This window comes from Scyliorhinus torazame, chromosome 10, assembly GCF_047496885.1.
Source record: "Scyliorhinus torazame isolate Kashiwa2021f chromosome 10, sScyTor2.1, whole genome shotgun sequence".
Taxonomy (NCBI): Eukaryota; Metazoa; Chordata; class Chondrichthyes; order Carcharhiniformes; family Scyliorhinidae; genus Scyliorhinus; species Scyliorhinus torazame.
The window spans coordinates 8,566,919-8,582,741 of NC_092716.1; the positions used below are offsets into that span (position 1 = coordinate 8,566,919).

General features: G+C 46.4%; 1 protein-coding gene across 2 annotated transcripts in view; it reads left to right on the plus strand.

The window, feature by feature from the left end:
• dync1li2 (dynein, cytoplasmic 1, light intermediate chain 2) overlaps positions 1 to 15,823 on the plus strand; it is a 108,634-nt gene that overhangs the window by 86,997 nt on the left and 5,814 nt on the right. For both annotated transcript variants that reach the window (XM_072517807.1, XM_072517806.1), the window contains one exon: positions 12,949 to 13,068. In XM_072517807.1, coding sequence (XP_072373908.1) covers positions 12,949 to 13,068 — 120 coding nt within the window. The remainder of the gene's footprint in view (positions 1 to 12,948; positions 13,069 to 15,823) is intronic.

Sequence of the window (15,823 nt, forward strand, 5' to 3'; positions counted from 1 at the left end):
GAGGGGTCTAGACAGGGTAGATACTGAGAGGATCTTTCCCCCTCTTGGTGAAATCTAGAACTAAGGGGCCCAGCTTCAAAATAAGGGGTCTCCCTTTAAGTCAGCTATTAGGTGAAATTTCTTCTCCGAGGATCATTCATCTTTGGAATTCCCATTCCCATCGCGCAGTGGAGGCTAGCCCACTGAATATTCAAGGCCGAGCTACAGGTTTTTGATCGACAAGGGAGTCGGGAGTTGTGGGGCAGAAAAGCAGAGTTGAGGCCACAATCGGATGAATCCTATTGAATGGTGGAGCGAGCTCGAGGGGCTGAATTACCGTCTCCTTCCATTTCTGTTCTCATTTGTGCTGAGACAATTCTCTCTTTACATTCCTGACTTTCGTACGCTATGAGGGGCGACATGATAGAGGTCTACAAAATTATGAGGGGCATAGACAGAGTGGATAGTCGGAGGCTTTTTCCCAGGGTAGAGGGGTCAATTACTAGGGGGCATAGGTTTAAGGTTTAGAGGAGATGTATGAGGCATGTTTTTTACACAGGGTAGTGGGTGCCTGGAACTCGCTGCCGGAAGTGGTGGTGGAAGCAGGAACGATAGTGACGTTTAAGGGGCATCTTGACAAATACATGAAAGGATGGGAATAGAGGGATACGGACCCCGGAAGTGTTGAAGATTTGAGTTTAGACGGGAAGCATGGTCGGCACAGGCTTGGAGGGCCAAAGGGCCTGTTCCTGTGCTGTACTTTTCTTTGTTCTCTTTGTTCTATTTTACACTGCACTGTTATTGTGACAATTCTGTGCGACCATCGTTCTGTCCAATTTGTGTACCTTCGAAAAGAAAAATGATAGTTTACTTTTGGTTTATATCTTAGCCACAGATTCTGGGTAAGCTTAGAGCTGAGATAGGAAGAACCAGTGAGACTTTAAATGAAATATTCAGAATTTTGAAGAATGCAGGTTAATTTTACCACAGTATGTTTGATAAATCTGTAAACTCAAATTAAGGGCAGTGGGGGCATTCCTGGGTGGATGAGCGAGTGAATGCAGAATTCAGCTTGGAAGAAGGAATTGGGGTGATGATTTAGATTTTACTACTTCTGACTTGTCGGAGAGTTCGTCCCTGTGAACGGAAAATATAAATGTCCAATTAGAAAGGATTGACGAGCTAGAGAATCGAACGCTACTTGACTTTGTGGCAGGTTACATGGACTCTGGGTGCTGCAAGTTTCCTCAGTTACTAAAACTGAATCCCTTGAATCATATTGTCATATGAGAGTACCTTAAGAAATGGGGGTTTATAAAATAGCTGTAGTGGATGCACCTTTAAGAATGGGTGTTTATCAGTGATGTCAGAGTGTGGGTGGAGCTGGGCTGTCTGCTTTTACCTTCACTTTGGGCTCGCAGCTACAGGGTGTGTTTAGTTTCAGTTTAGATTTGGAGAAGCTGCAGTCACGGCAAAATGTTTATGAATCTCTGCAAGCTGAAGAATGTTCATTTGGTGATTTCAACATGGTGACTGTTCTCAGTAGTTAAGTTAAACCTGATGTCTTTCTGTACAAAGAGTTCTTTTTGTCTTATGGATGTTGCAAGGAAAGATTAAGAGTTGCTTAGAGAGTACTGTATTCTTTGGGGGATTTATCAGTGTTGATAGTTGTTAAGATGTTTACTGGGGGTTTATAAAGTGTTAACTGGTTTCATAAATAAACATTGTTTTAATTTAAAAGTACTGTAGATTTCTGTTGCATCACACCTCATATAGTAGGCCCGTGTGCTCCCCATAACCACAATCTATTCAAAGTTGTTCGTCCGGTGAACTCCATGATACACTTTGGCGTTCTCTAAACCCTGGCCCATAACAATATTGTGGGGAACAAAATTAAAAGGTTCACCACACTGCTGCTTATTGACCTGATTGAACTCAGTTAGAATAGAGCCAGGCCTTCCAGGGCACTTGGGGGACGGATTACCAGCTGCAATGCAGAGAGCACTTGGCTGTGATTAAGTTATTTGCGGGTGTGACAGTGCAATTCACCTACTTTTCAAACAGATTTGACTTGAGTGGGAAGATGGGCCTTTGTATAATCAAGTTTTAGTGACAATGTGAACTTGCCTCGTGAGACTCTGAATTCAACAGTAATTATCACACTATCTCTGAGTGCTACTGTAGAGTTTAAAATCAATTACTCTTGAGCTTGCAGATAGGAAGATGAGCAGTAGAGGGCCCCGCATGTCAGGTTTAAATGTAACAGAACTGGTTTGGAGAAGAGGACCGTTTACATCTCCATCCAGAATAGCGATCTGGCCCAGATCTTCCAAACAGCAGCAATGATTGTCGAATTGCCACTTCCCTGATAAATTCCCTGATCTGATACTGCTCTGCATCTCTTCCGGGACCGTCTGACACTGACTTATCCAGAAATGCGGAGCACATCACCCCATAGGAAACTCTGTCTCAGTGTAGAAGGATCGAACAAAGGCAGGACACCCCTGAGGAGGGTTGGGTAGAGGTGGAATATTTGGGTAATCTGGTCAAGTCGGGCGAGTAGTCGGGGTGCATGATTTGGGGGGTCAGTTTATGTTCAACTAGGTTTTAATCTGTCTAACATTTCCTGGGTAAGCTAAGTCCCACAGACTATCCAAAGTCTCTGAGTCAAGCTTAGAGTTGCAGACGTTCGTGGAGGGACCCAGGGAGCAGGGGAATTGCCCCACTGGAAATTGAAGCTTTCCGGGAAATTGTCACGGAGATCTGCATGTCAGGACTTCCGCAGGGCCCCGTTGTCCATGTTTGGTGTAATTCCAGTCTCCAATGATCTGGAGACCTGATGATTTAGTCCCCTGTCACTAATAATAATAATCTTTATTAGTGTCACAAGTAGGCTTAGACTTCCGGTTATGCGCGTTTCGGCAGCTCCTGCGAAAACGGACTTTCGGGCTCACCAGAGGAGCCCCAACGGAGTTTTTTTTTGACTGATCCCGTGTGGGAAGGAGCAGTGAGGTGTCGTCTCTCCCCCCCCCCCCCCCCCCCCCCCCCCACACACACACACAAATTATGGCAGGGAGCAGCGGTGGAGGAAAGAGGCCATGGAGCAGAGAACAAAACGGGGAGAAGAAGGCAAGATGGCGGAGTGCAAGCAGCATGGGGGCCAGACCAGCAGGAGTTCTTCATGAGATGTGTGGAGGTGCTGAAAAAGGAGGTGCTGGCACCGATGCTGTTGGCGATCGATGGGCTGAAGGAGACCCAGACGACCCGGGCGGTGGAGCTTCGTGAGGTGAACGATAAGGTGAACACCAACGAGGACGATATCCAGGGCCTGGCGGTAAAAATGGAGGCGCACAAGGCGGTGCACAGGAGGTGGGCCGAGAGAATTGAGGTCCTGGAAAACAGGTCGAGGAGGAAGAACCTCCGGATTCTGGGTCTTCCCGAAGGAGTGGAGGGAGCTGATGCCGGGGCGTACGTGAGCACAATGCTCCATTCGTTGATGGGTGCGGAGGCCTCTCCGACCCCCCTGGAGCTGGAAGGGGCTCACCGGGTCCTGGCGAGGAGACCCAAGGCAGATGAGCCGCCAAGGGCGATAGTGGCAAGGTTCCATCGCTTCGTGGATAAAGAAAGTGTGCTGAGATGGGCCAAGAAGGTGCGGAGCAGCAGATGGGAGAACGCGGTGATCCGAGTATACCAGGATTGGAGCGCGGAGGTGGCAAAGAGGAGAGCTGGCTTCAACCGGGCCAAGGCGGTGCTGCATAGAAAAAGAGTCAGGTTCGGCATGCTGCAGCCTGCGCGACTGTGGGTCACTTATCAGGACAGACACCATTATTTTGAAACCTCAGAAGAGGCTTGGACCTTTATACAGATGGAAAAACTGGACTCGAACTGAGGGGATGTGGTTGTATACGGGGTTGTAAATATGGGTAAAGAATATTTTGTGGGTGGAGTTCTGGTTAAAATTCCTAAAATTTCCTTTTTTCCTGTCTGTAGACAAAATGATGATGATGGGGAATGTGGGCGTCGGTCCTGGAGGGAGGTGAGACTCGGGGATGAGGGAACTGGGATGATGGCCGCAACAGGAGCTGCGCCACGGGGCGGGGCTGGTTCAGGAAAGCGCGGGCTTTTTTCCCCACGCCAAAAGGGGGGTGGGGGGGTGGAGGAAGGTAAGGAGTAGGAGAGACTCCCACACGGGGGTGATCAACGGGAAGGCGGGGGAAGCCGGAGTCAGCAGAGGTCAGCTGACTTACGGAAGTAATATGGGGGGAGCAAAAGTGCTAGATGTGGATCTAGTGGAGGGGGGGGTGGGGGGGGGGGGGGGGGGGGGGGGGAGATGGGGCGGGATTCTAGGGTTGCTGCTGCACTGTCCGAGGGGGAACTGAAAATGGAAGAGGTGGCCGGGGCGGGGGTTCCCCGCCTGGGGGACTGGAGGGAGTGGGAGGCGCGAGCACGGGACTGGCCTAAGATAGGAGATGGCTAGTCGGCGGGGGAGGGGGGTGGGTAACCCCCCAATCCGGCTGATCACGTGGAATGTGAGAGGCCTAAGTGGGCTGGTTAAGAGGGCCTGAGTGTTCTCGCACCTAAAGGGACTGAAGGCAGACGTGGCCATGCTTCAGGAGACACATCTGAAGGTGGCAGATCAGGTCAGGTTAAGGAAGGGATGGGTGGGACAGGTGTTCCACTCGGGGCTGGATGCGAAGAATAGAGGGGTGGCAATATTGGTTGGAAAGCGGGTGTCATTTGAGCCCAAGAACATAGTAGCGGACAAGGGAGGCCGAAATGTGATGGTGACTGGTAGGTTGCAGGGGACTGAGGTGGTACTGGTAAATGTATATGCCCCAAACTGGGACGATGCTGGATTCATGAAACGGATGTCGGGGCGTATTCCGGACCTGGAGGTAGGGAGCTTGATAATGGGTGGGGATTTTAACACGGTGCTGTACCCAGCATTAGATTGTTCCAGATCTAGGACGGGGAGGAGGCCGGCTGCGGCCAAGGTGCTTAGGGGGTTTATGGATCAGATGGGGGGAGCAGATCCCTGGAGATTTGCCAGACCTTTGGCCAAGAATTTTCTTTTTTCTCCCACGTACATAAGGCCTACTCCCGGATAGATTTTTTTGTTTTGGGCAGGGCACTGATCCCGAAAGTGGAGGGAACGGAGTATTCGGCCATAGCCATTTTAGACCATGCCCCGCACTGGGTGGAGCTGGAGCTGGGGGAGGAGAGGGACCAACGCCCGTTGTGGAGGTTGGATGTGGGACTGCTGGCAGACGAGGAAGTGTGCGGGAGGGTGTGGGGGTGTATGGAAAGGTATCTGGAGGCTAACGACAACGGGGAGGTGCAGGTGGGAGTAGTATGGGAGACGCTGAAGGCGGTGGTCAGGGGAGAGTTAATCTCCATCAGGGCTCACGGGGTGAAGAGCGAGGGCAGGGAAAGGGAGAGGTTAGTGGGGGAGATTTTAAGGGTGGACAGGAGCTATGCAGAGGCTCCGGATGAGGGACTACTCGGGGAGAGACGAAGTCCCCAGGCGGAGTTTGACCTGCTGACCACAGGGAAGGCAGAGGCACAGTGGAGGAAGGCACAGGGGGCGATATATGAATATGGGGAGAAGGCGAGCCGGATGCTGGCACACCAGCTCCGTAAGAGGATGGCAGTGAGGGAAATAGGTGGAGTCACAAGTAGGCTTACATCAACACTGCAGATACGGGGAGAACCTGCAGACTGCATAGACTCGCCACTGTCCCCCTTGCCCAGCCCCCACTTTGCCCCTCTCGTTCCCCCTCCTCTGACTGACTCCCTTTCCTCCCCCCGACCCCTCTTTCCTCCTGTCTAGCCGAACCCTCGCTGCTGACCTATGCCAAAAACGCTATATAAATGCAGCTTGTTGTACTCCTGAGGGCACTGGGTTACAGTTCCATTTGTGTTGATTTCCCTCTGGTACCTCAAGCAAGAGACTGCAGCCCATCTTTGATCCCAGACAATGAGTTACTGTGCCCCTTCAGAGGAGGAAATTATTCGGTGATCTGGGTTTGTGTTTCAGACTCCTGTGAAGTGCAGGAACCTGCACCTTTAGCAGGAGGCTGATTGGAAATGGAGCAAATCTGTTCAAGCTTTGCATCTTCTATTAATGTCCGGTTAGAGACAACACAGAACAGAAGGAGGCCAATCAGCCCTCGAGCCATTCAATTCGATCTTGATTAATCTGTTGCTTATTTTCCCTGCTGAACAACAATCTATCAATTTCATTTGTGAAATGTTCAAATGAACTCCCAGCCTTGATGGCTTTTTTCTGGGTGGAGAGATTTTCACGATCCTTTGTGTGAAGTGGTCTTTCCTGACATCACCCCCAAGTGGCCGTCTCTAATGTAGTGGCCGTCTCTAATGTTAAGGTTGTGTCCTTGTCCTGGACTCGCGTATCAGAGCAATAGTTCCTCCTGACCTACTCTATCAAATCCTTTAATCATCTTAAGCACCTCAATTAGCCATTTAATCTTCTATATACAGGAGAATACAGCCTTTGCAACCTGTTTTGCTAATTCAGCCATTTTAGCCTGTTATTGGTGTTGCATTCCCTCCAAAGCTAATTTATCATTTGAGGTGTGGTACACAGACTAAACCCAGTACTCTAAATGGAACCTAACCAGAGCAGTACATAGCTATTGCGTAATTTCCACCTCTTTGCATTCCAACTCCCTAAATATAAAGGCGATTTAATATTGGCCTTGTCAGTGGTTTGTATCCACTTTCTGATTACTATACATTGAACCCCATTATTTTTATGTATTGCTGATGGGCTGTGTACATTGCACTTGCAGACGGTGAATGGAGAATATTTCACCACAACTCCCTCCCCTCCCCATATCCATCATTGTCCTCGCTTTGTCTGTACGAAAGCACAGGTGAAGAATCCACATCCACAGTGTGGGATCTTGCTGTGCCCAAATTGACTGCTGTGTTTCCTATGGTACAGCAGTGCCTACATTTCAAAAAGTACTTCATTGCTGTAAATCGCTTGACGGTGTGCTGAGGTCGTGCAGTGTGCTGCAAAAATTCAAGCCTTATTTTCAATGCTCGAGTCTTTGCTTGCTCGAGTTCCGAGGGTGTGCTGAGGGAGATACTGACCAGTTGAGCTTTGATAGTGAGAGTTTGTTAAGAACAGGGTCACCTATCTGATCAAAAGCTGTTCCTGCATATTCTGCTTTTTCTCCCATGAAGGAAAGGTGAGGGACAGCACAGTGGCGCAGTGGTTAGCACTGCTGCCTCACGGCGCCGAGGTCCCAAGTTCGATACCGGCTCTGGGCCACTGTCCGTGTGGAATTTGCATATTCTCTCCGTGTTTGCGTGGGTTTGACCCCCGCAACCCAAAGATGTGCAGGGTAGGTGGATTGGCCATGCTAAATTGCCCCTTAATTGGAAAAAATGAATTGGGTACTCTAAATTTATTTCTTTTAAATGAAGGAAAGGTGAGGTTAGTGTTTGCTCCTTACACCATTGTCCCAAATGTAAATGACCCTGAATAATGCTGGACAGCCATTCCTGGAACCTGTTGACCAATCACAATGTGTGAACACTGTGCGTAGTTGAGACCTTCATAATTACAAAAAGGATGTAGAACTGGAGATGGTGAAAATAACTGAACCAGGCTGATACTGGGAGACCTGGATAGACTGGGCCTCGTTTCTCCAGAAAAGAGACGACTGAGGGGTAAACTGACAGGAGGTTTATAAATAATGCAGGTGCTGCTAGTGTATTTGTAGTGAAGTGTTTACACTTTAGGAGGATCCAAAACTGAGAGCCAAAAATAAACGACAGCAACTAATAAATCCAAAAGAGAAATCAGGAGAGACTTCTTTACCCAGGGTGACGAAAATGTGATTTTACACCTCATGGAGTGGGGGATTATTTGCTCGAGTGGTTGGTGAGGGTTTAAACTACAATGGCGGTGGGGTGTGGAGGAGCCTCTACAAGGAGTCAGAGGAGGGGCAATCAAAGACAAGAACGAAAGGCCAAAGGGGAATATGAAAAATGACAGGCAGAGAAGTCAAGGCTCATAATCATACCAGGTCACATTGAAAAATAATGGGAACGGGACAATTAATGTTAAAAAGACGTGCCCTAAGGCATTGTGTCTTAATGTGCAGAGCATTTGCCATAAAGTGGGTGAAGTAATTGCACAAATATATGTAAATGGGTGTAATAGAGTGGGGAATACAGAGACATGGCTGCAGGGTGACCAGGAATGGGAACTGAACATTCAGTATTTAGGAAGACAGACAAAAGGAAAAGGCAGTGGCGATGTATTGCTGGTTAAAGAGGAAATTAATGCAGTGGTGAGGATGGATATCAGAAGAACAGCACGGTGGCGCAATGGGTTAGCCCTGCTTCCTCACGGCACTGAGGTCCCAGGTTCAATCCCAGCTCTGGGTTACTGTCCATGTGGAGTTTGCACCTTCTTCCCTGTGTTTGCATGGATTTCGCCTCCACAACCCAAACATGTGCAGGGTAGGTGGATTGGTCACGCTAAAATTGGCCCATAAATTTGAGGGGGGAAATGAATTGGGTACTCTAAATTTTTTAAGAAAATTATAATTAAAAAAATAACATGACCTACAAAGGAAATTAGAGATAATATTCGATCCAAGGAAGAGTCATAAAAATTGGCCAGAAAAAATCAGCAGACTTGAGGATTGGGAGCAAATTCGAATTCAGCAAAACAGAGCAAAGGGATCGATTTGGAAAGGGAAAATAGAGTTCGAGAGTAAGTTTGTGGGGAACATAAAAATTAACTGAAAGTTTCCATAGGTATGTGAAAAGAAAAGGATTGGTGAAGGCAAATGTAGGTCCGAAATCGGGAAATTTATAGTGGGAACAAAGAAATGGCTGAGCAACTAAATACGTACTTTGGTTCTGCCTTCACAAAGGAAGACATAAATAACATACCAGCAATGTTGTGGAACATGGGGCGGGGTGCTCCGACGGCGTGGGACTGCCCTACAATGCAAAACCCCATTGGTCAGCCGGCGTAATGGAGCATCCCGCTGGCGTGGAGAGGCAGAAATGTGGCACGGCGGGGTGGAGCATTCCACCCATGGTTCAGTGAGAGGGAGAAATTGAAGGAAATCCGTAATTAATTGATGTTGGGGGAAATTGATGGGATTAAAGGCCAATAAATTCCCACGGCCTGATAATTTACATCCCAGAGTACTGAAGAAATAGTGGATGCATTGGTGGTCATCTTCCAAGATTCTATAGACTCTGGAACAGTTCCTACAGATTGGAGGGTCAGTAATGTACCCCACTATATAAAAAGGGAAGGAGAGAGAAAACAGGGAATTAAAACCCAGTCAGCCGTACATCGCTAGTGGGCAAAGTGCTAGAGTCCATGATAAAAGATTTAGTAAGAAGTCTGACGACACCAGGTTAAAGTCCATCAGGTTTGTTTCAAATCACTAGCTTTCGGAGCACTGCTCCTTCCTCGGGTGAAAGATTTAGTAGAAGAGCGCTTGGAAAACAATGGCAGGATGGGACAGAATCAGCATGGGAAATCACGAAAGGGAAATCGTGCTTGACAGATTTACCGGAATTCTTTGAGGATGTAACAAGTAGAGTTGATGAGGAGGAGCCAGTGGATGTGACTTATTTGGACTTTCAGAAGGCTTTTGACACAGTTCCATGTAAGAGGTTAACGTGTACAATTGGTAGTGTATTGAGATGGATAGAAAACTGGTTCAGACAGGAAATGAAGACTAGGAATAAATAGGTCCTTTTCCAAGTGGCAGGCAGTGACAAGTGGGGTGCTGCAGGGATAAGTGCACAATGTATATTAATTATTTAGATGAGGCAACTAAATGTAATATCTCCAAATTTTCAGAAAGCTGGATGGGAGGGTGAGCTGTGAGGGGGTGCAGAGATGATTGATCGTAGTGAATGGTGGAGCAGGTTCGAAGGGTCAAATGTCCTCCTCCTGTTTTCTATGTTTGAGTCAAATAGCATTGATAAATTAAAAGGTAAGCTGGATAAACATATGAGGTGAAGTAAGGTTTGTGTACATAAACATTAGCATAGAGCATTTGGGCCAAATGGCCTGTTTGTGGACTGTAAATTCTCTTGTGGATTCTTTGGCATTCCAGGGCTGGTCATTGTGGGCATTCTTTAGTCAGTTTGCTTATGTTTCAGTCTACTTGCTGGCAGGAACTGAAAAGTGAAACTGAACTGTGTACATGACAGCTGCTTTGTGCATTACTGTTTCTCTGTGACTGAGAATAAAGTGAAGGAGACTGGAAGCTCCAGCTCTCACCGCACGCAGTTAACTTGTTTTGGTGATTGCATTTCTGTCAAATTCATTCCTTGTTTGCTAATTTATGGCATCAATGGAAAATCTGTATGATGTTTGTAAACGATGCTTGCGAAGGAAGATCCCTTGAACAGGGAAAACTTGTTGCAGGCTGGCCAATGAGATCAGGTTCAGGCTTTGTAGAGCTGTGCGATTTCTGTTTTAGTTCAGGACACAATCGTGCTGTATAAAAACCACAATTCCTTCATATCCTATTACATGTTGGAAGTGGTCAGCAGCTCCATCAGCATTTGAAAGATCATGCTATTTTTCTCAACCACTTTGCGAGGTTCAACAAGCATGAGATGATCTCTGTCCTCCCATTCTCTGCCTGCTTGCCCTCCAGAAAAGCCCACCAAAAACCAGAGCTTAGACAGCATGGAAGAGGACAGGGGAACACAGCCACTCTAGTGAAAGAGCAAACTTAAATTTGCAAATCTCACAGTAATGTGGTTGACTCTTAACTGCCCTTTGAAATAGCTTCACAAATCATTCAGTTTTATTGAAGAAGGGAGTTCGCCATCACGTTCACCATCACCATTTCCCCAAATTCCCTGGGTTCAGGGAAGGTCTCATGAGATTGGAAACTAGCAAATGTATCTCCTTCATTCAAAAAGGGAGGGAGACTGAATGCAGGAAACTGCAGGTCAGTTTGCTTGACATCTATCCGAGGGAAAATGTTGGAAGCTATTATTAAAGATGTTGTGGCAGGAAACTTAGAATAATGCAAACAACCAGGCAGAGTCAACATGGTTTTGTGAAAGGGAAATCATAATTTATTGGAGTTCTTTGAAGGAGTCACTTGTGCAGGGATAAAGGGGAATCAGTGGATGTACTGTACCTAGATTTCCAGAAGGCATTTGGTTAAGGTGTCACATCAATAACTACTGCGGAAAATAAAAGCTCATGGTGTATGTAGGGAGGAATATATTGGTATGGGTAGAAGATTGCTAGCTAACAGGAAATAGAGGATAGCCATAAATGGGTCTTTTTGTGGTTTGTGGAATGTAACGGGTAATGTGCCACTGGAATTAGTGTTGGGGCCTCAACGTTTTGTTTAATTTGCTTATGATACATAGGAAACCATATCTGCGTGGGTCTCACCCCAACAGCCCAAAGATGTGCAGGGTGGGTGGATTGGCTGTGCTAAATTGCCCTTTAATTGGTAAACAAAGAATTGGGTTCTCTAAAATTGGAAAAAAAGATAATAGGAAAGTATGTTGCGAAGAGGACATAAGGAGGCTACAAGGAAACGTAGGTTAATTGATTGAGCAACGATCTGGCAAATAGAGTATAATGTGGGAAAATTTGAAATTGTCTATTTTGACAAGTAAAATAAAAAATAAGCTTATTATCTAATGGTGAAGGATTGCAGAGTTTTGAGATTCAGATGGATCTGGGTACCCTAGTACATGAATTATAAAAGGCTAGCATGCAGGTACAGCAAGTAATCAGGAAAGATAAGATGTTATCATTTATTTTGAGGGGAATTGAAGACAAACATTAGGGAGGTTATAATTGAGGACATGGGTGAGATCACTTCTTGAGTACTGTATACAGTATCGGTCTCCTTATTTAAGGAAGGATGTAAATACATTCAAAGCAGTTCAGAGATTTACTAGACTAATACCTGCAATGATCGGATTGCTTTATGAAGAAAGGTTGGACAAGCTCGGCTTGTATCTGCTGGTGTCTAAAAGAGTAAGAGGTGACTTGACTGAAACATCGTAAGATCCTGAGGGATCTTGACGGTGCATGTGGAAGGGATGTTTCCTCTTTTGGGAGAATCTAGAACTAGGGGTCACTGTTTAAAAATAGGATCACTTAAGATGGAGGTGAGGAAAATAATTTTCCCTGAGGGTTGTGGGACTTTGGAATTGTCTTCCTCAAAAGGTGGTTGAGGCTGAGTCTTTGAATATCATGAAGCCAGAGCGGGATCGATCCTTGATCAGCAAGGGGGTGCAAAATATCTGGGGTAGGCTGGAATGTGAAGTTGAGGTTAAAATGAGATCAGCTATGATCTTATTGAACGGCGGACCAAGTGGCCTACTCTTCCAAACTTCGATGTTTGTATGGCCCTTGCCCACTCTCGGTGAATGAATCAATAAAAATTCAGAGTGATCAGCACATGAATCGACTTTCTGACCAGAGAACTGAGGCATAAACCCATTAAACAATTAATTAATTGTTGGATCCTGATAGGAGGAAAGGTTATTTTCTTTCCACTGAAGAATGAATGTGCTAAATTGGGCAATTAATGTTCCTCATGGTTTTTTATTCATTGGTGGACTGAGTGTGCCACTGGAAAGACCAGCATTTATTGCTCGTCCCAGATTGCCCTTGAGAAGGTAGTGGTAAGCTACCTGTCCATCCACAGTGCTGATAGGGACAGAGTTCCAGGATTTGGACCTCGTAACATGCTCATAATACAGCATATGATTTGCTTTTGGCTGGTTTGAGCTGCTTACTGGTGTATTAAACTTCCTCAAGTCTTATTACCGCCTTTCCCACTGCCATCTAGTAAATAGGGAGATGGTTGTAGAAATCTAGCGAGAATGCCCCTTGCCCACCCGTGTATGTGAGGTCCAAATTCTCTTCATAGCATCAGGGCTGAATTATTCTGTCCTTTCTGATTTCAGGTCCTGCTGCTGCAAATGAAGGAGTGCTGGCAAACTTCTTCAACAGTTTATTGAGTAAAAAGACAGGTTCTCCTGGGAGTCCTGGAGCTGGAGGTGTACCAAATGCAGCTAAGAAGTCAGGTAAGACCTTGCCACCAGTCATGTCCACATGAGCTGCAAGTGGCTCATTCAGTTGTTGTCACTGAGATTTAAATAAAGCATCGTGTGGGCGTGCTGGTGAAGGAGATTTTCATGGAAAGCATTCATCAATAATTCTAAATTTGGGGAGTTTTAAGCAGTGAATTCAGGGTATCTTGATGGCCTTGGAGGCCAGAAAGATGCCTCATTTGATTCTTGGTTTGTGATGAATTAACTCTTCACTTTCAGAGCAGTGACGATTAGGTACTATGTCCCCAGTTTATAGAAAGGATCATCATAGAATGTTTATGGCATAGATAGGAGCCGTTCAGCCCATTTTGTCCATGCTGGCTCTCTCCAACAGCAACTCACCTAGTCCCACACCCCTGCTATTTCCCCGTAACTCTGCTAATCTTTTCTCTTCAGATAATTATTCTGTTCTCTTTTGAATCCGTCTCCACCACACCCTCGGGCAGTGCATTCCAGATCCTAACTACTTGCTGCGAAAGAAAGTATTTTTTCCTCATGTTGCCATTGCTCTTTTCTGGTCCTGATGCACTTTACTAGCGGTGGTGGTGTTGTGCATGCATGTAAGGATGCTGTGTGGGCGCCTGAGTAATCATTAAGGTCCCCCAGCTGTCTCATCAAACCATACGGGTAATGATCACTAGCTTCAGCACTGTGAAAGTGTTCCTGGGCGTTCAACACAGAACGGAGATGGATGTTATAATCCAGAAAACCAGGTGATGAAGGATAGAACTGGAGCCAATCTGTACACCCTTTTGTAAAAAATTATTTGCAATGACAGCATTACAAACTTTCTCACACTACGACACACGGTTTCAGCCTGTTCCTTTTTGTAAGGGCATATGGGAACTTCCAGCTAATGCTGGCATGCAATTAAATACAATTCATATAGTTAATGATCGGGACGGGTAAAGTTACCCCAACTTTTTTTTTAATTTAATTTTTTTTTCCAATTAATGGAACAATTTAGCGTGGCCAATCCACTTACCCTGCACATCTTTGGGTTGTGGGGGTGAGACCCACGCAGACATAGGGAGAATGTGCAAACTCCACACGGACAGTGACCCTGGGCCAGGATTGAACCTGGGTCCTCAGCGCCGTGAGGCAGCTGTGCTAACCACTGCACTGCCGTACCTCCCTAAGTTACCCCAACTTTTAACATAGGAGAATCGTAAAATGAAATTTAGTGATTTACATCTGTGGATAGTATACGAAACAAGGTAGGGGAACTGGCAGCGTGGGTTGGTACCTGGGACTTCGATGTTGTGGCCATTTCGGAGACATGATAGAGCAGGGACAGGAATGGATGTTGCAGGTTCCGGGGTTTAGGTGTTTTAGTAAGCTCAGAGAAGGAGGCAAAAGAGGGGGAGGTGTGGCACTGCTAGTCAAGAGCAGTATTACGGTGGCGGAGAGGATGCTAGATGGGGACTCTTCTGCCGAGGTAGTATGGGCTGAAGTTAGAAACAGGAAAGGAGAGGTCACCCTGTTGGGAGTTTTTTATAGGCCTCCTAATAGTTCTAGGGATGTAGAGGAAAGGATGGCGAAGATGATTCTGGATATGAGCGAAAGTAACAGGGTAGTTATTATGGGAGATTTTAACTTTCCAAATATTGACTGGAAAAGATATAGTTCGAGTACAATAGATGGGTCGTTTTTTGTACAGTGTGTGCAGGAGGGTTTCCTGAAACAATATGTTGACAGGCCAACAAGAGGCGAGGCCACGTTGGATTTGGTTTTGGGTAATGAACCAGGCCAGGTGTTGGATTTGGAGGTAGGAGAGCACTTTGGGGACAGTGACCACAATTCGGTGACGTTTACGTTAATGATGGAAAGGGATAAGTATACACCGCAGGGCAAGAGTTATAGCTGGGGGAAGGGCAATTATGATGCCATTAGACGTGACTTGGGGGGGATAAGGTGGAGAAGTAGGCTGCAAGTGTTGGGCACACTGGATAAGTGGGGCTTGTTCAAGGATCAGCTACTGCGTGTTCTTGATAAGTATGTACCGGTCAGACAGGGAGGAAGGCGTCGAGCGAGGGAACCGTGGTTTACCAAGGAAGTGGAATCTCTTGTTAAGAGGAAGAAGGAGGCCTATGTGAAGATGAAGTGTGAAGTTTCGGTTGGGGCGATGGATAGTTACAAGGTAGCGAGGAAGGATCTAAAGAGAGAGCTAAGACGAGCAAGGAGGGGACATGATAAGTATTTGGCAGGAAGGATCAAGGAAAACCCAAAAGCTTTCTATAGGTATGTCAGGAATAAGCGAATGACTAGGGAAAGAGTAGGACCAGTCAAGGACAGGGATGGGAAATTGTGTGTGGAGTCTGAAGAGATAGGCGAGATACTAAATGAATATTTTTCGTCAGTATTCACTCAGGAAAAAGATAATGTTGTGGAGGAGAATGCTGAGCCCCAGGCTAATAGAATAGATGGCATTGAGGTACGTAGGGAAGAGGTGTTGGCAATTCTGGACAGGCTGAAAATAGATAAGTCCCCGGGACCTGATGGGATTTATCCTAGGATTCTATGGGAGGCCAGGGAAGAGATTTCTGGACCTTTGGCTTTGATTTTTATGTCATCATTGGCTACAGGAATAGTGCCAGAGGACTGGAGGACAGCAAATGTGGTCCCTTTGTTCAAAAAGGGGAGCAGAGACAACCCCGGCAACTATAGGCCGGTGAGCCTCACGTCTGTAGTGGGTAAAGTCTTGGAGGGGATTATAAGAGACAAGATT